At 38.0% G+C, this 27432-nt stretch overlaps 1 protein-coding gene and 1 non-coding gene across 3 annotated transcripts in view; both read right to left on the bottom strand.

Annotated features, from left to right (window-relative positions):
• Ptpmeg (protein tyrosine phosphatase Meg) overlaps nt 1-27432 on the bottom strand; it is a 595691-nt gene that overhangs the window by 201085 nt on the left and 367174 nt on the right. For both annotated transcript variants that reach the window (XM_089247192.1, XM_089247198.1), the window contains 2 exons: nt 25537-25680; nt 9751-9820 (listed from right to left, as the gene is read on the bottom strand). In XM_089247192.1, the coding sequence (XP_089103318.1) occupies nt 9751-9820; nt 25537-25680 (214 nt within the window). The remainder of the gene's footprint in view (nt 1-9750; nt 9821-25536; nt 25681-27432) is intronic.
• On the bottom strand, nt 4520-4592 carry TRNAA-UGC (transfer RNA alanine (anticodon UGC)). Its single transcript has one exon. It is a non-coding gene; the product is annotated as a tRNA-Ala (tRNA).

Here is a 27432-nt window from a genome sequence, read left to right as displayed (position 1 = left end):
GTCCTGTTTGGTATATATGCAAAATCTGGCGACGCTCGGTCTAAAACTGTGGATTTGTATAAAGAGCATGCATGCGTGCGTGCGTGCACGCACACACACACACACACATATATACATACTTTCACATTTATATATAAGATGTTCTATTTATATTATGTCTGACATGATAGAATCAAAACAGGATGAATCTTACTTGTTTTTTTAAAAATCATATAAGTTATAGTCAATAGTACGCAGCCCAAGAAATTTTAAGGATCAAACCACTGTTAAAGCAGAAAAAATACAAATAGAAAAAAACATAAAACGTAATTGTTTCAATATTTAAATTGCAAAGGTAATTAATAAACTAAAAAAGTAAGGGTTTTAACGCAGATTTCGCATGAATAGCGAGTATGAAATGACTTATAAAATTTATTTTTTGGTTTCATACATTTTTTTTAATTATAAAAAAATCCATGTTTATAATTTTTTTGAAGGAAAACTCATTTGTTCTTGATGTATTATATCCTTGTAACAGAAATTTTATGTTAAGTTTACGTAACAGAATGCACTTCTTTCAAATGTTCTCTGTAATCACAAAATGTTCTAAACTTTGCACACAGAACAGTTCTCTTCAAAGCAAAAAATGGAACCTTCACATAAAATTTTGTGGACATTTCTCACGTGTTTCCTTAATAGGGGGTGGGGGGGGGGATTTACTTTTGAAATCCTTTTTTACAGATGCCACAAATTTCTCTCGCCAACATGACATACAAGTCCTTCATATATTCTAGAAACCTTGATACAAGTCGCCAAGCAGGACAAGTCACCGCTAAGCGAGGAAGGGAGGGTGTAGTGACCTTATTTATGTTCTTTGAATAGTGAGCACTCATGATGACAAGCATAAACAGAAATTTATTAATAAAAAAATAATAAAATAAGAACGTTAACATGAGACGACGATCCTACTCTATCGCTTTTCCACACCCTTCTCTCTCTCTGTTTATTTTCGAATGTCCAATTTTGTTTTTGCAACCTCCGGTCTCCTGAGGCTTTTCTTCTTCTTATGCTCTCGAGCCTTATACCATTGTTTCGTCAAGGTTCTCAACTGAGAGACGCGCTACAGAACACTACACCCCCCACGCAAGATTGGGTTTACCTATAAACACAAACTGAATTCTCTTGTTTGTTCTGTTCTTTGACGAATTCCAACAGCGCGGCTCAAAGTATCTCAGCTACGGTCCAGCATCAACTCTCTAGATGCCCTGGTCGTTATCACCTCGATGATCTCCACGCCGTCTATCACAAAGATTCGGAAGTAATCCGTTTGGAGGAGTTTCTCGAGCATCTTGCCGGTCGCCGCGTCCCTGCAACCTACGGTAGACTCGCAGAACTTTTCGGACGCCAACTCGTCGGACCGATTGATATGAATCAGCACGTTCACGTCGATGTTCATAAACGACAGCAACACGTCGGACATCAACGTGATTAAACCCTCGTGTTTCATGTCGAAGCCCTTTATCAACAGCAGGACGAGGATGAGGATGTCCCCGGTGGCCTCGTGGAAACCAGGATTCGTTCCGCCCCGGAAAACATGTGGCAGATGCACGTACTGCATCAAAAACTGAATGTGTCCCATCTCATGGTGAATAGTGATGAAATCACCCTCGACTCTGTCTGCGAACATTTGATTGACATTGGATCCAGAAGTCCAATCCATTGGACAATTCGTGGACAAACGCGTGGCAAACCATCTTTTTGCCTTTGGATCTGTTGAATATAAACATCTTCCAGAAGACCTTCGTCATCGGCTTCAATCTCAACGAAGTGAAAAACTCTTCAGCCGTCTTCACTTTCGGCACCGTCATATTTTTCACTTTTAGTGCCACAGTGACATCCACCGATGGCTTCTCGGTAAATAGCTTCATGTGGTCCATAATGCTACCCCGTTGATGGGCCCACATGTCCTCTAAAATATGCGCCGGAACGGGTCCGCGTTCTTGAATCTTGTCGCTACCATAACAGTTCCTGGGCATGCACTGGACATAAGCGGGGAGTTGCTTGTATGGTGGTTTCACCTGATTCCACAGCTTAGATATGGCGTCTTCGAGTATGTCACACTCGTAGCTATCCCACCACATGGATATGGTGTCTTCAAAGCCATTAAGCTTCGCGGTTTTGTTGCTGAGCTTCTCGAATTCCCAGAAATATTTCCTGACGGGTTTATCAGTGATGTCTCTCCAAGATGTCCACAAGTATGCCATTTCGTCATAATCACGAGCTTCCGCTATGATCCTTCTTAGATCCAATTCCATTTGTAGGGTGCACTCAGATTTGCTTCGGCTCTTGGTTGTATTGAGATGGTGAGTTTCTCCAACCTTCTCGCGTTTGATTTCACAGATTTTGGTGGTGTCGAAATGCTCAGTCAGGTCATCCACCAGCTCAGTCTGTCTTTTGTATTTGTCCTCGGGTAGAGATGACATCTTGTCCTGTTCAATATTCACACTCACGCCCTTCTCCCTTCGCTCTGTCGCAGGAGGCTTGTGATATTCCCTTTTAGTGGGGAAGGACAATCGCCCTTCTTCTGTGTCTGCGGCCTCGCAAAGTAGTCCATGTACGTTTGGTGGAATAATGCATTGTTCTCGAACTTTATCTGTTACTGCAGCGAAATTTTTAACAGGTTTACAAAAATCTTCGTTATTTCCCATTTCCAGCGAAGCACTGATATTCACAAGGGATGCTTCAATTCTTTCTCCAAATGCACTCGCTAAGATGATTTTCCCTTTCTTAGTTATTGGTCCCTGTATACAGTCAGAATGAATCACTGGGATTTGACAACCAGAATCCACTAAGCTTCTGATTTTTCTATCATCTACGCAAATGTCAGCATAACGTAAAGGGTTCAAATCCAGACTCGATTCACTGGAATTAAATAATTCATCAAATTTCTGCGATTAACACATTATCTTTCGATTTCTCTTTTGTGTTAGCCTTATATCTTCGGTCACAATCTCGAGCGAAATGGTTCAGTCCACAGATGTAACACTCCTTTCGGGTTTTTCTGATAATCGTGTTTTCGGTCTTGTTCCAGTCCTTATTGCTATGATATTTCCGAGTTGGTGGTTGATATGCTGTTCTTGTCGATGCTCCTCGTCCCTCTCTATAACTGAAGTGTTGTTGCTGTAACAATGACTTTTCTTCTCCGTAGAAAGCTTTCTTATCCTCGCCGATGTCTGCCCTGGCGTTCTCATAGTCATCGAACTTATTAGCAAGGATGTCGGGTCGCTTGAATTGAGACCACGCATCAATAAAATGATCTCGAATCTCTGACGGTACTTTGCGTTTTATCTGATCCGTAATAATCAAATCAGACAGTTCTTCAACCATGGTAATCTCCAGGCCTCGGATTCATTCAGTGAAGAAGTTTCTGAGTTCATAAGCAAAATCACACCACGTTGCTTCCGATCGTTTACTGTGCTTCGTGAACATCTGTCGAAACCTCTCGGGAGTAAGCTTATATCTCTTAAGCAAAATGGATTTGACTTGGTCATAGTCATCTGTTGTCTCTTCATTTTCTCTAGCATAAACTTGCGCAACATCATAAGGTAATAGTCCAATCAGATATGAAACCCAAAGTTCCCTTTTTATTTCGGCTCTTTTCGCTTGTCTTTCAAACAGCACCAGGTAGAGGCTGATCTCGTTGCTCTTCAGATCAAACTTTTGCAAAATGTCCTGTAGCTCTACTCTTGGCCTTGCCATTGAGTTAATCTGGGATTCACCTGCCGCGCTGATGCGAATCCTTTCATTTTCTAGTTGCATTTTTCTGAGTTCGAACTCCATTCGTCTCTCCTCACTAGCTTCCATCTCTTTCCGTTTTCTCTCCTCACTAGCTTCCATCTCTTTCCGTTTTCTCTCCTCACGTGCTTCCATCTCTTTCCGTTTTCTCTCCTCACTTGCTTCCATCTCTGTCCGTTTTCTCTCCTCAATTACGGTATTCAAAAACTGTTCGATGAACTCTTTGTCATCGCATTCTGCCTCCGTTATTGCGGATTTGAGTTGAAATACTTTCATCTGCATAACATTTTCAAGTCCCATTTCCGCAGCGACTTGCTGTAAGTCCTCTTTTTTGCCTCTGGCTAAGAAAGCCATGATTCTCTCAAAGAAAAGAAAACCAGCGAATTTTCTTATGAAAAAAAAACACTCACCGTACTTTTACTTCGTTCTTCCAACACTCTTCAAGTGCTCTTCGTATCGTCTCCTCACGACAAAAGTTCTCTTCGCGTCGCCTTCTCACGACGAAAGTTTTTCCGTTAAATATTGTCCGATCTATTGCTCACTATCCTGTCGACTGCGCCAATGTAGTGACCTTATTTATGTTCTTTGAATAGTGAGCACTCATGATGACAAGCATAAACAGAAATTTATTATGACATGAATGTCGCTCTCCACTTGTTAATACAAGATATACAGAAGACTGGATGTTGTGAAGATATTTAGTATTTGAGATGTTAATTTTTTAAGGAAGGAAAAAACTCATCTCTGCCTCTACCGGGAGTCGAACCCGGGTTCCTTCGATTGCAGGACGAGTGCTCTGACCACTAAGCTACAGAGGAGATAGAGATTTTCCTTCGCTAGAGCGTATATATGCCGAACGGAACCGTGCAATGGACGGTGAAACCGATCAGCTAATAGCTCATGGACGACGAGCCACCAGAGGGCTATATATATGACATGAATGTCGCTCTCCACTTGTTAATACAAGATATACAGAAGACTGGATGTTGTGAAGATATTTAGTATTTGAGATGTTAATTTTTTTTTTTTAAGGAAGGAAAAAACTCATCTCTGCCTCTACCGGGAGTCGAACCCGGGTTCCCTCGATAGCTTAGTGGTCAGAGCACTCGTCCGGCAATCGAGGGACCCGGGTTCGACTCCCGGTAGAGGCAGGGATGAGTTTTTTCCTTCCTTAAAAAATTAACATCTCAAATACTAAATATCTTCACAACATCCAGTCTTCTGTATATCTTGTAATGAGTATATCTTTAATAAGTGGAGAGCGACATTCATGTCATATATATATGCTCTCGAGCCTTATACCATATTGTTTCGTCAAGGTTCTCAACTGAGAGACGCGCTACAGAACACTACAGAGGGGGATCTTTTGGAAGAGGGATCCTTTTTGGTGACATCAAAATTATGCTTTTTGATTGGTTGCTGGTTTTGGGTCTACCGCAGGCTGCAGACGCACGTTAGCTATTGGGCCTGCAGGTCTCGCCGCCACCTCTTGCCACGTCAAACTTCAGTTGCCAGACTATACTGTGATATTTCAACGGACTTGCATGGGCAGGGGCGTAGCCAGAAATTTTGTTCGGGGGCGAGACCACTTTCATTTCTGGGTGGGGGGGGGGGGGGCTCAAAGTGATAGAACAAAGGATTTATCCATCTTTTTCCCTTTTTTCTGTCATTTTCCCACATTTCGGGGGGGGGGGGGGGACCAGACACATAAGTCCCCCCTCGCTACGCCCTTGTGCATGGGGATTGGTATGAATTTGAGCAATGTTTTTATGTTAATTTTGTTAATCATAACCTAAATAATTGTTAAAAAAGTTAATAAATTTACTTTAGTTAAAATCTAAAAACTCTCTTGAATCATTTCTCTCTCTCACTGTGTGTCGATTGCGGCAAGTTCACTCGATCAGAATCCTGGAAAGCATTAAGATAAAGAATTAAAGAAAGATCCATCTGATTCTCACTTGAGAAAATTGAAAGAAGTGGTAAAAACCAGTGTCTCTCTTCCCGAGCATGTAAAAAAAGAGCGTAATTCCATCAAACGCCATTTCGTCACGGATCTATGGCCTACCCAAAGTGCACAAACCAACACTATCTCTCTGTCCCGTAGTCTCTAACATTGGTACAGCGTCATACAAGCTCGCTAAATTCCTGGTCCCAATTCTCTCTCCACTCACTAAATCAAATAATAATACAGTTAGAAATTCATCTAGCTTCGCTCAAATAATACGTACAATTGAACCCAAACAGCTCAACATGGTGTCTTTCGACGTAGTGTCAATGTTTACGAACATTCCCATAGGTGGTAGTATCAGTTGTCTAGAAAGACGACTTAAAACCCACAATTTTTCACAGCCTGAAGTAGAAGAAATTTGCAATCTCACCTTCACATGTATCTCACAAACAGCCTTCAGTTTCGGTGACAAGTTTTACACCCAGACAGATGGTCTAGCAATGGACAATCCCATCTCGCCGATTTTGTGTGATATATATATGGACGACTTTGAGAGTAAGCTATTGAACGTTGGGCCCTTCGCATTTTATCGAAGATACGTGGACAATACTTTTGTGCTTTGGGACGGCTCTAAAGATGACTTGGAACAATTGTTACTCGTTATGAATGACATAGACCCTCATGTTCAGTTCACAGCCGAATTTGAAACTAACAATGAAGTCTCTTTCTTGGACGTATCAGTAACGAAACAGAAATCACAGTTCCAAACCTCGGTCTATCGTAAGCCTTTCGCAGTCTCATTACCACCTCATTTCAGATCTTGCCATCACATGCAACAGAAACTTTCGTCTTTTCGCACCTATGTAGCGAGAGCATTTAACATCTGTTCAGATCGGAACACTTTAGACCATGAACTTGAAACCATGAGAGCAATTGCGATAGACAGGGGGTTCAACACCAAGATCGTTGACGAATTAAGTAGAAAATTCTTGAAACCGGCACGAGGAACCACTCTAGAAAATATTACAGAGAGACCACTCAGAGAAAGTATAGTCATACCCTACGATCCAATACTCTCACTGAAGATCAAACCGATTCTTAAAAACTTTAATCTAACAACCATAGATGTGCCCACTAAAAACTTTGGTTTCATGCCCCCTAAAGATGCTATACTGCAGAATAAACAATGGGGCATTTACTACATTCGATGTGGTGATTGCTCTCTTAGTTATATAGGACAGACAAGGAGACCCATAAAAGGAAGATTAAATGAACACGCTCGCTGTGTTAAGAATCAGGAATGTGAAAAATCAACCATCGCCACTCACTGTTGGCAAGAAGGCCATAAATTCAAATTTCAAGAAGCGAGAGTTTTTCATAAAGTCAAGTCCACAGTTGATCTAGATTTCTATGAAGGCACATATATTCGGGCCTTCAAAAATATACTAGTGAACTATAATAAATCTACACCCCCGATCGCAACACCATGGCTTAAATTCATTTCGAGCGGGCATTACAAGAAAATTCGAATGGAACAATCGGATAGCACTATTCCACAAATGTCCAATCAGGACGCTGCATTAGTATCTCACACAGGCTCACAGCTTCATTTTGACCACGACGTTTGAAGTCAACAGACGTACTTCTTCCGCTCAGCAACCGAGCATGAAGATTTGGTATTCAACCCAAATGGGAAACTCTGTCAGCGAAACTAGTGGTTAAATTTTTCTTCTGAAGACGTCACCCATTGGTGTTGAAATGTATTAGGACTTTTATTATTTTTTGTGTATTTGCCTTATTCGTTGGTGTCTTCTAAATATTATTCTTGGGCAAAGTGGATCAACTCTTCTATGTAATCAGTATAATTGGAATAAAGACATCTTAGTGCTGCATGGGCAAGTTGTAATTCAAACTCTACAAAAAGTAAGACATTCTTTTTTTCCTTTGCTAACTGTGGGAAAAATGAGAGTAAATAAAATTTTACATATGTTGTGTAAATTTAATTTAATCTGGCAATAGGAAAAATATGAAATCGTATAAGTTTTGAAGAGCCTGACCAAATTGCAACGAAATTCAGGACATGGTGCAAAGACCACCACCAGGAGAGTCGAGTGCACAAGCACAAGTGCCAATTCACTCTTTAATGCAAAGATTAGTAAAACCCTGTAAGTTTAACTCAGGGTCAGATTAAAACGTTTGGGGTCCCTAAGCACTTCAACAGATTAGGTGCCCCCCATATCTAGAAGTATATATTACTTGATATCAAATCTATTGAGGAAAAAAAAACATTGAATGAAATTTTATATTTCAGAAGTAACTAATCTAAGGCAGAATTATGATTTGAATATTTTTAAGCACGGACATAGGGAAAAAAGGGGGGGGGGGAATGAGAGATTTTCAACTTACAAATTATTGATAATGTTTCAGGATCATTTTTGTTTATTTTCGGGACATCGTTTATTTATTTTTGTACATTTTCGGAAGTTTTTGGAATTTTTCTTTCATATTTTCCAAAAAGAAAGACCCTAAATTTTTAAACTTTTTTTCAAAATGTTTTAGAAACTATTGAAAATTTTAAATATATTTCCTCCCATCGACTGTTTGTTAGGATTTCACAAAGTGGCTTCAAATGCAACCACTGAACCTTGGCATGGCCGATATTACATCATTTTTGATGAATCACTATCACTGGGTACCTGTTCTTTCAGATACATTTTCCAGTTGCAGTCTGTTAGTATTTCTTTTACTTCCACGGTAGAATGAACTAAAGTGTCTTCATGCCTATATTCTAGGAATTCTTGATCGAACCACAAAAGGGTGGCTCTAAACTGTGTAGCCTATGCAGAAGCAAACAAAAATTTAATGTTTTTATGAAAAATTTGAAACTGTGAGTGCTCAATAATTCACAGAGAATCCCTTGATTTTTTCTAAAATAGGATCCTCATGCACTCCCAAGTGATCAAAACTGCCCAGGAAATTGGTTAGTGTTAGTAGACATCAAAGAACCGGGATTCAAACCCAGACTTGCACAATCAGAGGCTAGCTCCCTAACCACAGTGCCGTCTTGACGTATGGGCCCATCCGGGCACGGCCAGGGGCCTCAAGAGAAGAGGGTCCTCAGAAAAATGAACAGTTGAATTTTTTGGGAATTCGCCTGGTAATGTCTCGGAAAAATCACTTGGCCCGAGGGCCTATGACACTCTTAAGATAGCCCTGCCTAACCACTCACTGCCAAGCGACAATTTTTATCGCATTTCATCTGTCTGGGAACACAGCATCAATCTTTCTGGGTTATTTTACTGGTGCGACTTATACACCAGAGAGGTGCCGAAACTGCCTCGCAAGGGTAATAATAATTAAGCGCAAGATGAAACCCCTGAAATCATGCCGCTGATCCGCTAATGATTCTAAGATTTGATCATTTTTAAGTTCACATCCTTATTCTAGAGAACCTGGTATTCTCTTAAATTTGTCATTTTTGTATTAAATTAGTATTTATCATATTGGTTGGGAATGAGAATGATTTGTTTTATTGATGTATGGGTCTCACCCGGACACAACCCGAGGACCTCGTGGCAAGTAGATCTGTTCACAATTTGCGAGAGTTAATATGCAAATTGGTAGGGAGGGCCCTTTATAAAAATCAGTTTGTCAAAGTGTGTCATGTGTACCTGTTATTTAATAGTCTCAGTGCATATCTAGTGTTATGCATGAATTTTAGTCCTGCCTATCTTTTCAAGCTAGGGATGAAGTGTAACACTTGAATAATTGATTTATACCTTTGTAGGTCTGTTGCTCTCTGTGGCGAGACTTTTTAATGTAGAGATCAGCTCGCATTCAAGCCTCAAAGATGGGAACCACAGAAAACTTCAGCCTACTACAACTGTAGGGGTTGAGCCCGGGTCCTCATGATGAAAGTCTGTCACTATGACTACACGAGTGGCAACAAAGTACTTCTGTTAAAAATGACTATTTACAATGACTATCAATTTTTATATGGTTAAACTGATTGAATAATAGATACAAACCATTTGGTCGAACAGTCAACAACAATTCCCTCGTAGATTTTTCACACGAACATCGAATGAGTTTAACTACCTATTAATGAAACAAAAAAAAAGAAAGATGTAAAAATCTAAATCAGACCGCAAAATAAATCTGTAGCAAGATTTTTCTTGTGATATTCTAATTAAATAATACATCAGTAAACTGCAAGTATTATCACATTTTATAAAAAAATTAATACATACTATAGACACTACAATTCGGCTGTCCTGGAGTGACCTAGAGTGTGTGCAAGCATGTGAATGATCAAAAGAGTCACCTAGAATGTGCGCAAGCAAATGACCAAAAGAATGATAGACTCTAAAGCAAGTGTGAACGTGTAAAGAGTGACCCAGTCAGTGAGTAACCAAAAGAGTAACCTAGAGCATATCCAAGTATAGGAGTCACTAAAACAGTGTGCACATGGGGGAGTGACTAAAAGAATGACTTGGAGACACAGGTAGGGGTGGGAAGTGACAAAGTCCATTTCAGAGCTGTTTTGGAGAAGTAAAATTCCAAATTTGTAGCAGTTTTGGAGCAGCATAATCAGGAGCGGTCTTGAGGCAGTACGACCATAGCAATTGCACCGGGCGCCAAATGAGAAGGGACGCAGAAACACGTTAGATATACATTACTAAAAAAAATATCTTTAAGATACGTATTTAAAAAATAACTATAAAATATACATGGAAAATCACCAAGATGAGAGAAAAAATTAGAGGTTTGAGTGTATATGATATTACGGCTATTTTTCGAAAAGAAAAGAATCAATGGGCAGTGCACCTTTATACGTACAGTACATAGCGATTTTGGTCAAATGTCTCGAGCTCTTTTCGTTTACCGCTCTTACGTTTCGATTTTTTTTGGGGGGGGAGGAGAGATGCAATTTCTTTCCTTTTTTTGTGCAGTAAAAAGTAAAAATACTGGAGGAATCCCCCTACCCCTCGGTCATCCAATTTTTCTACCAACAAGGGCAAAAGTGTTTTCCGGTGTTGTGGGGTATGTAAAAAAATGCATATTTAAGTTATAAATTTATTTTCCTAAAACCCATTTTCAAGGAGGAAAAGGATAATTTCAATGGTTCTGTGAACCTAGACAAGTACAGGGAATTTTTTGTATTTTTGTCTGAACTGAAAAATGGGGAGGGGGGGGGGGGTGATTAAAATAAAAAAATATAAATATATATAACCTAAATTCATCTAGTAAAACGTTAAGGCAGAAATATTTCATAGCACCAATTTTACTCGCGGAATAATAAATGAGTACGGTACACATATCAAGTCGATTCCACAGTGCGTAGCGCAAGCAGTCGCCTAAGTTTAGTGATGTCACGAGCTCGTGTTGCGGCCTTGAAAATTCTCTAGTAGGTGTTGGTCACGCTGGGCGATTCACTTTGCACGCAGCACAAAAAACCTGCTCCTATGAAAACCCGGCTTAATAATAATGGGGAAAAACGTGCTTTAAATCCAATTATCCAGGGTTATTGGCTGCTAAGGCTTTTTCCCTGTGCTTTGCACTTTTTTAAGGACGTCACTTACGAAGTAAAAAAAAAAAGTGGCGAAAACTATTTCGGAAAACACAAATTTTTCAAGGACTCTCACAGAATTCTTAAAAAAAAATTCTTTTTCAAAGACTCTTATTTATTTTCAAGGCCTCAATTTTTAATGACTATTATACTGCATCCATCACTCTCTTCAAAAATATAGAAATTCTACCACTTAGATACTTATGTTTTTATAAATCCTTCTTATTTCTCTTTAAACGTCAATACTCCCTACCATTAATATCCACTCGATCTTCTGCTAGGCGTAACGCTACATATTCTTTGCCAATTGTTCAGAAAAACAAAAAAAAATTCATTTCTCTTACCTAATAGCTAAGTTTTATAACTCTCTGCCCATTGAAATTAGGAATGCTTCCTCTCTTTACATGTACAAGAAGTACCTCAAAAGATGTTTGTCTATTGATGATATCTTCGTGCACTTTTAGTCTTTTGTTTTTTTAAAGAAATTGCCCCTCACACTAATTAAAGTAATTGATTTTCTCCCATTATATTTATCAACATTTTAAATATTTTGCCTTTCTGACAGTAGCTCAATTATTCAAATCATATTTATTATCTCTAAATTTGATATTTAAAGTTATATTCACTCGTTACTAAAAATATCAAAAGACTTAAACAAAACTTCAAGAAAGGATTCGAATCGATTAGAATTTTTAAAGTTTTACATTTACTTCATGAATAGGACATTTGCGTTGTGAAAAGAAAAAAAGAATTACATGACTCCTTGGTTACATAATCACAAAAATATATATATGATATGAATAAAATTAGATTACAGCGATACCCATTTTTTCGGCGTGCCTTTCAATACTTCATTGCTATTCACACAGACCACAAGCACGGAAATCGAAGTCGTGCTCAAATATTAATTTACTACATCTTAACACCTCGACATACTCATTATGAATCGCCTGGTGAACGGGAATTTTCTCACGGATCGTGGGAGTGGAAGTTTGACCACATGGCCCCTTCGGACAGTCCTTAGCTTGACGAGGTGCACTTTCACTTGGAAAGGGGTCGGGTGGTCTGAGTTCCTGGAAACTATCCGTGATGTAGATCTCATGCAATATGCTGATTGGCTTAAAGTCTCGCTCCAGGAGTACTATCTTGTAAGTTTCACTTCTCTCGGGGCGATTCTTGATGAGTATGTCGAGGTGTTAAGATGTAGTAAATTAATGCTTCAGCATGACTTCGATTTCCGTGCTTGTGGTCTGTGTGAATAGCAATGAAGTATTGAAAGGCACGTCAAAAAAATGGGTATCGTAATCTAATTTTATTTATATCATATATATATATATTTTTGTGATTATGTAACCAAGGAGTCATGTAATTCTTTTTTTCTTTTCACAACGCAAATGTCCTATTCATGAAGTGAATGTAAAATTTTAAAAATTCTAATCAACTCGATTCCTTTATTGAAGTTTTTGTTTAATTCTTTTGATATACTTGGTAAGAACTGATCCCTCGGGGACTCCTTGGTTAAACCCTAAAAATTTACTGGAATGAGAGCCACATCTTACTCTCTGAGATCTGTTCGTCAGATATGACACTAAGAAATTTAGGGGGATGTCTCAAATTCCACATGCCTCAAGCTTATATTGAATAATTTCATGATTAACAGTGTCAAAGGCTTTTCTTATGTCTAAGAATATAGCTATGGTTTTTCTAGATTTGTCAAGATTGTGTATTATGTATGTACTAAAATCTAGTAAAGCAATTTGAGTGTTATGATTAGAAAGAAACCCACGTTGATTAAAAGGAAAAACATTAGTATCAGAGAGAAGTGAGAGTATTCTTTTTTTTTAGAACAGTTTCAAAAATCTTGGGAATAGAAGGTAAAATGGAAATAGGTCTATAATTACTTGAATAATTACGATTTCCTGATTTGAAAATTGAGAAAACAGTGGCAGTTTTCAAAGAGTTAGGATAAACACAGTTTAGTATGCAGTTATTTATCAAATTAGTAAGTATTATAAACTGAAGAGCCAAAAAAACTGGTACAGGCATGCGTATGCAAATAAAGAGATATGGAACCAATCAGAGTACGGCGCCGCGGTCGGCAACGCCTATATAACACAACAAGTGTCTGGCATAGTTATTAGATCGGTTACTGCTGCTACAATGGCAGGTTATCGAGATTTAAGTGAGTTTGAACGTGGTGTTATAGTCGGCGCACGAGAGATGGGACATAGCATCTCCGAGGTAGCGATGAAATTTGGATTTTCACGTACAACCATTTCACGAGTGTACCATAAATATCGCGAATCCGGTAAAAAATTAAATCTACGACATCGCTGCGGCCAGAAAAAGATCATGCAAGAATGGGACCAATGACAACTGACAAGAATCATTAAACGTGACAGACATGCAACCCTTCCGCAAATTGCTGCAGATTTCAATGCTGGGCCATCAACAAGTGTGAGCGTGCGAACCATTCACCGAAACATCATCGATATGGGCTTTCGGAGCCCATTTCGAAGGCCCACTCGTGTACCCTTGATGACTGCACGACACAAAGCTTTACGCCTCGCCTGGGCCTGACAACACAGACATTGGACTGTTGAGGACTGGAAACACGTTGCCTAGTCTGACCAGTCTCGGTTCCAATTGCTCCGAGCTGATGGAAGTGTACGGGTACGGAGACAACCTCATGAATCCATGGACCCTGCATGTCAACAGGGGACTATTCAAGCTGGTGGAGGCTCTCTAATGGTATGGGGCGTGTGCAGTTGGCGTGATATGGGACCCCCTGATACATCTAGATACGACTCTGACAGGTGACAGGTACGTAAGCATCCTGTCTGATCACCTGCACCTATTCATGTCCATTGTGCATTCCGACGGACTTGGACAATTTCAGCAGGACAATGCGACACCCCACACGTCCAGAATTGCTACAAAGTGGCTCCAGGAATACTCTTCTGACTTTAGACACTTCCGCTGGCCACCTAAATCCCCAGGCATGAACATTATTGAACATATCTGGGATGCCTTGCAACGTGCTGTTCAGAAGAGATCTCCACCCCCTCTTACTCCTACACATTTATGGACAGCCCTGCAGGATTCATGGTGTCAATTACCTCCAGCACTACTTCAGACATTAGTCGAGTCCATGCCATGTCGAGTTGCGGCACTTCTGCGGGCTCGCGGGGGCCCTACACGATATTAGGCAGATGTACCAGTTTTTTTGGCTCTTCAGTGTAATTAAATGGTAAGGAAAACCTTTAAGAATCAATAAATTAATCATATCATCACTAGAAACCGAATGAGATAACCAATTTACAATAGAAATGATTTCTTCTGGGTAAGTTAGGGAGATGAAAAAAGATCTGTTATAATACGGGACATATTTTTTGTAGTTATCCGACAGTGAAATGGGTGATGAAACAATGTTTACAAAATGATCGTTAAATTTATCAGGAAGCACTTGGGTTCAATGTTATCGAGAAGGGGATTGCTACGATTTTTTACCAATTATGTTATCAATAAACTTCCATCGTTTGAAAGGAGTATCACATTTTGAAAACTGTTGAGAGAAGCAAAATTGTTTAGAAATTGTGATTTTGTATTTTAGGTAATGTGTGACTAATATGCAGTACTAACCTCCAGATCATATGGATATTTTTTAGTTTTAAAATATAGTTTCTGTTTCATTTTAATTAAATGTTTTATCTCTGATGTAATCCCAGTTTTATCAGTCCTTCTGGAAAGGTTAATATCACGATATGATATATGGTTATTTATGATGGTTTCAAGTTTAACAATAAATTAATCAAAAGCACCATCACTTTGGGAATTATTTATGCAAAGTGTATAATTCTGTAAATATAGCTTGAGTTGGGAATAATTAATATTTTTTTTTCTATAAACATTTAATTTTTGTACCGGACCAGAATTAATATTAGAGTATGATCATTTACATAGAATCGGGTAATGATCGGTCAAATCCCTTTCCCAGACTACAGATTCAGAAAACAAAAGCATGAAGAGTTTCTTATAAAAATGTGATCAATGCATGACTTAGAGGAAGGTCTGGTGATTTGAGATATCATAAGTAAAAAACCCATTGCTTGACAGAAGATAGAGATATTCATAATGATTAGTATTAATTTGATCCAATATGTTTATGTTAATATCACCAATAATAATTACATCACGGTTTTTTATATTACCCAATAAAATTTCTTACTCCTGGAGAAAATCTGAAACAGTGAAGGCATGAGACCTATAAATACAGGTTATTAATAAATTAATTGAAGGTTCGAGTAACTGAACAATTTCAGCAGTATTGATTTGTACTGGGTCAGTCAAGACAAATCCAAGGCAGGTTTTCGAGAAAATGCACACACCACCAGAGTTATTATAGGATCTGCAGCATGAAAATTTTTGGAAGCCATTGATATTGAAAAGTTTAGTTCCTCCTCACTCACCCCTATCTCAGACAAGATTAATAAAGCAATGTTATCAACAAAATCATCAATCAAAGCAATCGCCGCTGTGGTGGTCGAGTGGTCATAGTAACGGACTCGCATCGCGGGAACCCGGGTTCGAGCCCCACCGTCACCACAGTGGTGGTCGGCTGAAGTTGGTTTTCTGTGGTTTCCAACTTCAAGGCGCAAATGCGAGCCGATCTCCCCATTAAAAAGACTCGCCACAGAGAGCAACAGTCCTACAAACAGTACAAATATTCAGTCACTCACTTCACTTCTGAGATATAGATGGCAGCACTGAAAAATCACACACACTAGACACGCACTCAGACTGTTAGGTACACATACTTACACTTCCGGCACAACTCACTAGGTAGTAAATTGCCCATGGCGATAGACCTGAGTTGTGCTCGGTATGAAAAAAAATCAAAACTTTTCAAGTTTATGTGGGGTGCAGATACTATGACAGTTTAAATCCATATCATTTTATATGAGTTAATCAGTCAGAATACCTGTCTATAAATATAAAGTAATAACTGAAAAAAAAAATATGTAAACAAAACCAACAAGCTCATTTATATGTTAAAAAAAAAAATTTCCAGTTTAAATCAAATTGAAATAGTCCACATTTTGCTCAGTATATTCATTATCTTAATGAGAATACCAAACTTGTTGACTTAGTTGTAAAGTGTATTTAAATAATTATGTGCATTAACAGAGAGCATAAACTTTTGAGGAAACACTTGATTTGTAAATTAGCCAAAAAAAAAAAAAACGTCTATGTATATAAAAATAAAATATTAAGAAATATTATACAAATCCTCCAACAACTTTACTTGTATCGCTCGATTTCTCATGCTTTCTAAGATGAACTTTGCTATCACGGACCCAGCAAAAAAGGAAATCATTCTCTGATTTGAATTTTTTACATTCATACAACAGTTGTTTCGTATAAGGAGCTAAATGTTCATTTATGTAAACTTGATTAGGTTATAAACCACTAGAAATCTTGGACACGCATATTTTTTTTCTCACGTGCAGCTCTCAAAACAATATCAAGATTTTCCATGGTGTTAAACTTGCAGATAATTGGTTTTATGCGGTCCTTAAGCATAGATGGTACACGATGAAAAGTACTAATGCAGTCCACCAGATTAGGAACTTCCAAAAATTGCAGCAGAGAGTATTTTAGATTAGTCAGATTTTCGTTTGATGATTCTGGCATACCGGTAATTTCTATGTTGCACTTGCAGGTGTATTGTTAGAGGTCAACAAGATCGATCTTTAGATAATCGAGTTCAGATTTCAGATCTCTATTTTCTAGTCAATCGCTGTTGCTCTCGTTTACATTATGCAATTTCAGCCCATATGTCTAATTATGGATTGTAGTGATTTCTCGTGTTATTCAATTTTTTCTGCTATGAACGATTTAATGGATATTGTATGATTCTCAATCAGACCATAGATTGTCAGGAGGAGATTGTGACCTTCCGGGGTTAAATCACCCATAAAATTTTTTGCAGTGTCAATAATATCTATACTCGGAATTTTATTGCTAATAATTGGATCCCATGCAGATGAACTATTTGTATTCTTGTTAAGAATAGACGTAGAGAGATGTTAGACGTAGTTGTGTCTTGACTCATACAGCAATTGGGTCGAGACATGTAAATTCAGCTTTTGTTCAGGCTGAGGCAGTCTGAAGGCAGGTTGAACATTTCCAATTAGTGACTGGTTTACGCAACTTTCTGAATGCGGGTTCAGCATAGCCAGCACAAAAAAAATGAAATTTCACTTCACACTTATTGCAGGATATTTGATCATCAATACAGATGATGTTTTCATCAGATCTCGGACAGCAGCACAATTTTGATATAGGCATGTTAAAACAAAATATAGCACCAAACTGTGTAAAAATTTAAAGCAAAATAAAAAAATAACTCAGAAATATAATACAAGGGAAAAAAAATTAAACTCTAAGATAACAATACAGAGAGACAAAAATGCGTGCAGCCGCAATCTGCATTGCCACCACTCTTTCTCCATATTTTTTTGTATTTTTCAGTAGGAAAACTGAGCATCCTAATCTAAATTGTGCATGTGTATCAATAAAAATTATAGTTTGCATAATTTTTGAAAAAAATAACAGCTACACCACTGCGGTACGTGGTACACTCCCCCACCTGCAATGTTCCCTTCCCATCAGGTTGGGTGTTTCAAAGATGAGAAACAAAACTAAAAAAAATTCGATAAAAAGCTATCACTCAATCATTGTTCATTGTAAAGAAGGCCTACTATACATTATCGATGTGTGGGAAGAGGGATTGGCTTATAAGTTTGAAATCCTCCCCTTAGCTGTCTGTGACCCTGGGCTGAGCAACCTGGCAGAATAAATTCAGAAATGAAAATTTTATATATAAAGTTCAACAGAGCACTCATAAGTCTGAAACACTTTCGTTTCCTCTTATGTAATATAAGAGAATATTTAGATTTCAGAATCAATTGTAAGCTTAGGCACGGGAGTGTTCGGCCCCATGCCTCAAAGTAATGTAGGTGCTCGAGCATCCTCTGTGTATTTATGGTTTTGCTGCACATAGGCTGTACAAATTTTGAAACCCTTCTTCCGTTCCACGCTCATATTCTTGAACACATTGTACTGAAATATATCCCACCCATCCACAAGGGCATCGGAAGTGTTTCGAATCTGTGGGTGCCTGTCTTGAGATTCATGTAGGAAATTTCGATTTTTGAATCAATTCTGTGTATGCTCGGACCCGTTCTACAAACTTCCGTGGGTGCTCGAGCACCCACAGCACCCCCAGCTCCGACGCTACTGCCCATCCGAACCTTCCACTGTGTGGATTTAGTATTGAGAAGAAAATATTAATGAAAACTTTTTTTTATGAGCCATGATAAGTCATCTCTCTGGCCTATAGTATCTAGGAAAATAATCACTTGGGCTGATTTTTTCCTTCTTCATTTTGTACTGATTACCTTGCTTCCAAAGAGGTAGGTGCTTAAGGCATGGCCGGGGGACCTCAAGAGAAAAGGGGCCTCATAAAAATGAGATCTGGTTGAAATTTTCAGGAAGTTGCCTGGTAGGGCCTCAGAAATATCACTCGGCCCAGCTAGAAGGGGGCCCATGATGCTCTTAAGATGGCCCTGAATGAATGAATGAAAGCCAGAACTTTGCCAGTGGACTTATCCCGTTGCCAAGATTTTTTCCAGCCCAGCTTTGTGGCAGAGTCTGGAACACATTTGTGTCAAAAAAAAAAACAAAAAAAAAACAACAACATACAACATATTTTCAGGGAGCTAGGCAAGGAAAAAGTAAAAAGGACTTTGCCGTGCACCAGAGCATTAATGTTTGTTTCATTCGTCACACCGTTTCTTCGGCTGAGATCCCAGCCCGATTAGTCCTCCACAAGGTCACGTGGAAAATTTGTGAAACACAATAAAATGCTTTATTTTATGCTGCTTCTCTGTCCTTATTGGTTGTCCTCACTTTTAGCCTACCGCCGGTGATTTTCATGCTACAGTTGCCGTTCGAACGCTACTTGGGGTTTTTCACAATGGAGATCACATTCCAATACAAAAAACTTGGTGTTGCCATTTGATATTTTCGAAATTTTCTCACTGTAACCGTAACTGTTAGAGTGACCCTGTTGTTTTCCATATCATTCTTGAGCGCATACCTCAAAATACCTTATGCCAAAATTTCATTCAGTTTCTGTGAATGGTATGATAGTTAGGGGCCCATATGTCGGGATAGTCTTTTTATAATCACCTTGTATATATATATATATATATATATGTGTGTGTATATATCCATCAGAGCGAGTCATCTCGCTTAACACCTTATTGGTGATAACTTGTGGACTAGAAGCCAGCATCAGTTTTATTGGGTTGAGTTCACTCGCTCCGGTGGATTTAATGAAAATATATAAAATAAAAGTATTGTGTGAGGGAATATATACACAATTAGGGATCACCCGTGCCATCTCGCTTAGCACCTTATTCGGTGAGCAACATGACTACGACAATATGAGTATGCATGTGTGTTGTGGACATGAAATGCATCAAGAACTTGAATAGCGAAAAGAGAGATACACATATACACACATTTATATATACATATATATATAACTGCCAGGTCGAGTCGTCTCACCTTAGCTCTATTTTGGTGAGTAATGTGGGCTTGGTTTAAATGGGGGATTGTCTGGAGAGAGCCTTAGCTAAGGATCAGCTTCGGTCTTGGTGTTTTGGTTGACTCGCTCTGGCTGGTTATATTTATATTTTAAAAAAATGAATATATATAAAATATAAACTACATGTAATGGTTATTATGAAACCATTCGTGTCGTCCTGCCTAGCACCCTTGCTACAATAGCGGAATGAAAGAAACTTGTGGTTATCACATTTACAACTTTGTAACAGGCTTAAGATGGCCCTGGGTAGGTTTACGAAAATTTGAGAGAAAACAGTTTCGAACTGAATCATAAATTTTCTGTTCAAGTTTTTGCTCTATCTAGAAGTATTTCTACAATATTTTAATATAAACAGCTGAAAGGCATATATGCTTATGTTTTGCATTAAAATGCTCTTTTCGGGAAAATAGTCAGATTTTTTTCAAACACCGCTTGTTCAAGTGTCTTAAAGCATTGTCCCTTTCTCAGCAATGAGATGTTACATGCTTTGGCAGAATTTTTTTTAAAATTAAAATGATGTAAAGAAATTATGTGGCACAAGATATGGGTAAATTTTGGTTATTTTTGCAAAAGGTTTCATGTCGTTGAAGTTAATATTTGAAAACAAATAGCTAACATTGTAAAAGCTCTCGTTCAATTGTATAAATATATGACAGAATTTGAGGGGGAAAAAATGAGTTCCCTGAAGTGAACAGAAATTTTTTAATGTTTTTTAAAAACGGGGATGTTTCTCATAGGAATGCCATGGTTTGTTCGGGTTTACTTGGTCCTTTTAATAGAGCGATCACTGGCTTCATCTGGCAACCCTGATTCCTAATACTTTCTCAACGGGCACACTGGCCAGCCACCTATTCTTCCGCCATGTTATTCTTTCTTCCATAAATAGAAGTAGTAGCGATCACATTAGACTCGTGACAATATATATGCTTCAAGATGGGCATGGCACTAGACGCGCACACTTTTTGTTGATATGCAAATCGTCGGGAGTGTTGCCAGATCCCAACATTCAGAGCATGCATTCTTTCAGTGCAAAACTCTTATCATCTCTATAAGCATGCATCAGGCACCGAATTAGCTGACCAAATCACAAATGAATGGGGACACTTATGAACTTGACTGGATAGCATCAACACAAGGTTTATATTTATAGCAGACTAAAGCTGGTGTTGGTTGTGTACATAATAGAAAATAAAAAGATCATCTCTTTCTGTATTCTCATTTATACAATTTTGAAGCTTTGTATAAATGTTCATAAATCATCAAGTCTGATAAAAGTTTGGCCTTTAATCAGTTTTTCTTTCTTATAACATTCTTCAGTGTATTAGAAAATCTTAAAATTTCGGGCAGAAGCTGGAATGAATCAAACAAATCTGATTCCAGAACGGATGATCTTCATTACTCAAGATATCTCGCTATAATATTAAAATGCAATATATAATTGTTGAATTTGATTATCGGTATCATGGCAATAAAAATCTTTCAGTTACCAGTATTTTAATATTTATTTAAATAATGCATTGCATAATTAAAATTCACATTAATATTTTCTTTTCTTTCAAACCAAGTACAACTCCGGTCTATCACCATCTATGGGCGATTTACTACTCAGTGAGTTGTGCCGGAAGTGTAACTGTGTGTATAAAGAACAGTCTGAGTGCTTATATAATGTTGTGTGTGATTTTTCAGTGCTGCTATCTACATTTCAGAAGTGAAGTGAGTGATGTGTTATGATTGAATTACATTTGTACTGTTTGTAGGTCTGTTGCTCTCTGTGGCGAGACTTTTTAAAGGGGAGATTGGCTTGCATTCGCGACTTGAAGTTGGGAACCACAGAAAACTAACTTCAGCCGACCACCACTGTGGCGATGGTGAGGTTCGAACCCGGGACCTCGTGATGGGAGTCCGTCACTATGACCACTCGACCACCACAGCGGCTAAATATCAATCACTTGAAATGCCACATGACAACTGTTCAAATGGGTGGTGGCAGAATCACGGTCTGGGGAGCATTTTCCTGGTACACTCTCGGTTCCTTATTTCCATTGGGAACATCCATCAATGCCAGCGCCTACCTCCACATTGTTGCTGACTAGGGATGGGACGAATAGTGATTTGGCCAAATACTGAATATTCAGTTGATGTTTCGGCAAATTACAGAATATTCATCAAATTCATCAAAATTAAAAATGACAATTTTATTTATAATTTGTTAGATTATAAATAAAATATTTATAATATAATTATATAATTAATTATATTTTAACCTAAATTAATTATATTTTAACCTACATTAATTCCACTACCACCCATTTGAACAGTTGTCATGTGGTATACCAGATTCATGGTTTTGTGCTGCTTGTGCGACACATAGATCCTGCCTTCTTGCCTATGAAAAAAAGCTTTCCTCTACAATGAGAACATGATAAATCAAGAAAAATATAGAGAAATTTCTAAACTTTTGGTTCATTCTAACTTGAGATAAGGGAGCAAAAAGAGTGTGCAGGGCCACAGAGGCCATCTGTCTTTATAGTGTTAAATGAGTTTTGTATAAATATTCTAAGCAGCATTGGAAAAACCTTTAAGAGGGATTTTTTAAACGTTTATTTAACTAGTACAACTTATATTTAGTTCTGGTACGAGAGTTATATACTACCTCAACAGTATTTTCCAAAAAAACTGGAAAGGGATAGCAAATACGAAACCGTTAATACAAAGGGCGGACTGTACATTATTTTGTAACTTTACTGTAATTAACAAAAAGCAGGAGGCAAATTGCCAATGAATGAAAATACACCTCTAAGGCATATGTAGAGAGGGCACGCTGCGCCTCAAAGACGGGCAAAAAAACAAACAATTGATGTGTGTGTGTTCTCTTTACAAATCTACAATTTTAAATCTATCGTCGCCAAATTTTGTATACATACCAAACAGGGCCCCAGATTGAACATTGCTTTAAGAGTTCGTCAGAGCAGGGTAAATGCCTGAAGTGGGCAAAAATGGTCAGGCAACAATGGTTCCAAGGCCTCAACAATGACTTTCAGAATGTTTGCTTTGTTTACCGTGGTTCCCTAGCAATGTGTTTCAGATGTGGATATGCCTTTATACTGTTTGTCACTTCTTTAATCCTGCCTATATTATAGTTTGTTCCTTTATAATTGTTCGTTACTTTTCCAATCCTCCCTGTAATTGAAGAAAACTAGGGTATATTTTCATTACGTGTTGGAACTCTATGTGCATTTTCAATTTCTGTTGTTTCCTGGATGCCCAATTGTGTCTTTACAGCATGTATTAATTGATTTACATTTTCATTTGGCATCTCCAGTATTCCGTTTAGTTCAATAATGTTCCTCCGGCTCTTTGTCTCAAGTTCATCATTCATACGGTATATTAAGCTTTCTATACAGGCCCATCATTTAGGGGGAGGCGTTCCCCACCCCGGCTTTTGAAAACACACTAAAAATTATATATATATATACACATGCATTGAGTACATGTGCTTTGCCCCCACCCCCCCGGAAAAAGTTGAAATGATGACCCTGTTTCTATATCTGATTTCAGCTTCTTGATTTCCATTTTAATTTCTGTTTTCCTTAATTGTTTGCCTTATTAGTTCTTTCAAATTCTCCATCTTCCCTGTGAAATGGTCTATGCATTTTGAGGTAAATTCAACTGATTTTATAATTTCTTTCATTTCTTTGTCCAGGTCTTGCTGTTTCTGAAGAATTTTTTCTGTTGCTTGTTCAATAGTATTTCTCACCTCCCTTTGAAGTTCTGTTACGTATTTGTCCATCCAGTTTCGCTTGTCAGCATCTTCCTGGTTACTTTTCTCTGTTTCATTTTCACATTTTTTTGCAGATAAAATTTTCTTCCTGTTTAGACATTCTCCTGAAGGCAGATTCGTTCAGTTCAATGCATACAGGGTGCGTAAATTCTCCACATTTTGAACACTTGTAGAATTCATTCCTGTCTATCACTAGATCCTTACATACACTGCATCCAGAATTTTCCTGTAAGCACTTGAAAAATGGAGGGGGGGGGGGGGGGAGAAAGAAAGAAGAAATCGAGATTTTAGTTTGTACTCTTTCTCATAGATGGCGACTCTGCATTTCTTTGTTTGGTATGCTGTTTCAACGTATCACTTACACATTTACGCATTTTTCGAGTATTATTTCAACCAATATTCCATTAGAATAACATATTTACCAATTTTTATGCTCCTGCAACTTTACAAACGAGTTCCTGGCTTTATTTATCTTATCTATACACACTTATAATTAGAATTATTCTGCTAGAACTGTCTGATAACGTGTTTGTAAATATTAATTTTTGATAGTTTTGAGTCGATTGAGTTGAACCGCTCCGAGAGTACATGAATTTTTCAGAGCGAGAGTTTTTAGTTCCAAATCTTTTTCACAAAGAGTCTCTAGATCAGCAATCTCATCAGCAGGCCATTAGGCAAAGCATCAGGTTGCAAACGTTTTGTCTAATTGCTTCCTGGATGACAGACTGAGTCAGATGGAGTTCTATCAAGATTATTTAGTGGTGGAAAAATTTTATCAATTCTGTCATTTATTTTCCCAGATTTAGGCATTTTGTGATAAAATAAATAAATAAAATAACTAAAAACAGCTTAAAAGCGTTGATGTTTGGAAAAAACACACTGGGTTTAGAAAAAATAAAAACAGTAAAAAGTGTGCGATAGGAACAATATATATACAGGGTGATTATAAAAAAACTATCCCGACATATGGGCCCCTAACTATCATACCATTCACAGAAACTGAATGAAATTTTGGCATAAGGTATTTTGAGGTATGCGCTCTAGAATGATATGGAAAACAACAGGGTCACTCTAACAGTTACGGTTACAGTGAGAAAATTTCGAAAATATCAAATGGCAACACCAAGTTTTTTGTATTGGAATGTGATCTCCATTGTGAAAAACCCCAAGTAGCGTTCGAACGGCAACTGTAGCATGAAAATCACCGGCGGTAGGCTAAAAGTGAGGACAACCAATAAGGACAGAGAAGCAGCATAAAATAAAGCATTTTATTGTGTTTCACAAATTTTCCACATGACCTTGTGGAGGACTAATCAGGCTGGGATCTCAGCCGAAGAAACGGTGTGACGAATGAAACAAACATTAATGCTCTGGTGCACGGCAAAGTCCTTTTTACTTTTTCCTTGCCTAGCTCCGGGGATTTTCGTGCTACAGGTGCCATTCCAACACTATTTAGTTTTTTTTCAGTATGGAGATCGCATTCCAATACAAAAAACTTGGTGTTGCCATTTGATATTTTCGAAATTTTCTCACTGTAACTGTAACTGTTAGAGTGACACTGTTGTTTTCCATATCATTCTTGAGCGTATACCTCAAAATACCTTATGCCAAAATTTCATTCAGTTTCTGTGAATGGTATGATAGTTAGGGACCCATATGTCGGGATAGTTTTTTTATAATCAACCCGTATATATATACTGATGTCTTCTGGGAGTTTAAATATTTTCTTTATTAAAGAGTATATTGCTTCATCTACTAGTGATATAAACACAAATTCAAGATTTTACCTGTTCATGTGAAAGACCAGTAACATCTCTACTATTTATAAGAAGAACTTGATCGCCTTCATTCAACCTTGGAATGCACATATCAGCTGCTGTATTTGGTGCAACTCTAGAAACTAATATAGGAAGGCATTGGTCCGCACCACCCTGTAGAGGCAGAAATATAAAGAAAGAAAACAAAGAGCAAAGTTTTTTTTTCTTCAAATTTTTCAGAGGAACGCTATTATGAAAAGTCTCTCTGCAGTGAGACCTTTAACAAGATACTTACATAACATGAAAATTCAAGCATTTGACATTTTTATTTCAAAATAGAGAACACACATGACACCACTAACAAGAACTAACTTCTTGAACTAATATAAACAAGCACAACTCTAACAACAGAAATATATCAGGGTCATGCACATACATAAACTCACACAACATGTTCCGACATGGACAGACTCGTTTGAAATTCCTCAGAGGAATGTATACAGGGTACATGTTTGGTTAAGAAGAATGCTATCACAACTTTGGCTTCCCTCTATGTATTGTCTTTGTGGGTCTGTTTAGACTTTTGTATAAGGCCCTGTTTTTTTTTAATTTTCCTTATTTTTGTGAAAAGGGTCATTAATTTTCTGAAAAGGAAATTATCTAGTTAGTTAAAAAAATAATGAAATGCCAAATTTATGATTTCATTAATTTGTATTTTTTGAAGGGTTCGTTTTTCAGATCTGGAATTTAATGAAGAGTCCGAAAAACAGACCCAAATTTTGGATGGACAGATTGCTGGTCTTTGTCCACAAGGAGGTGTAATATTACAGAAATGTTTAGTTACTTGTAGCCTTATATGGCATAATCTAAAGCAGTGATTCCCAACGCGAGTATTAATGCCCCCTTGGGGGAGATGGAATGTTCCAGGGGGGCAGTAAAAGCTACGGTTATAATATAGGATCCTATGGGTTAGATTGTGTTGGGCGGTGATATGAGAAAAAATCTCTGAAGGGGGGGGGGGCGATAGGACAAAAAGGGTTGGGAAACTGTTATGTATCTGGCAACACCAGAAAATACAGTATTATGTTTTACGAAGGTGGCAACACTTGAAGGGAATGACAACATGGCGGGAACGAGATGTAAATATTGTTCCGTAATAAATTAGTTAAGAATTATCGTTCATCTCATGATTCACTACCGAAACGGCTCATAAAGTACAATAAAGTTGGCGACGAGTGAAAAAAAAAAAAGAATCGGAAATGGCAGACATCGACGATCTAGTAACCGTTTTAAGTAATTTCGTCTCGAAACTAAACGAAACTCATCCAGCATCTTCAACCAGCGTCAATGTGAAAACGCTTCTCCAGTCACAATCGATCTCGTTTGAATGCTACGACGAAGCTAACGAAAGTTTCGGTGAATATGTACAAAGACTCGAAAACTACTTCCAGCTCAAAGGACTCACGGATTCAACAGCCGACGTCGCCGAAGCCAAGAAAATGGTGCTAATCAACTGTCTCGGATCCAAGTACTATCACCTGCTTTCCAGTCTAACTTCACCGGATCTCCCTTCATCGAAGACGTACGACGACCTGCTGAAAATTTTGAAAGATCATCTCTGCAAAAGGGTAAACATCCTGACGGAACAACACAAGTTTCTTTGCCGCACACAACACCCAGGTGAGCCGATTTCGAATTATATCGCTACATTAAAAGAACTTTCGAAAACCGCCGAATTCAAATCTAGTTGTGAAAATGCTGAATGCTCAAAATCTGTCATCAACCTCATGTTACGTGCTCAATTTATACGAGGATTACAGGATGCCGAAATCCGCGAAAGAATTCTACAACAAGCTGAACTGACATTCGACGAAACACTCGAAGTCGCATTAGCGATTGAAGCTTCGAAAATCGAAAATAAAGAAC

This window comes from Pholcus phalangioides, unplaced genomic scaffold, assembly GCF_987345545.1.
Source record: "Pholcus phalangioides strain wild (caught in Gottingen) unplaced genomic scaffold, Ppha-v1.0 ptg000003l_1, whole genome shotgun sequence".
Classification (NCBI taxonomy): domain Eukaryota; kingdom Metazoa; phylum Arthropoda; class Arachnida; order Araneae; family Pholcidae; genus Pholcus; species Pholcus phalangioides.
Note: the sequence above shows the minus strand (reverse complement) of the source record. Positions and strands in the feature narration are given on the sequence as shown.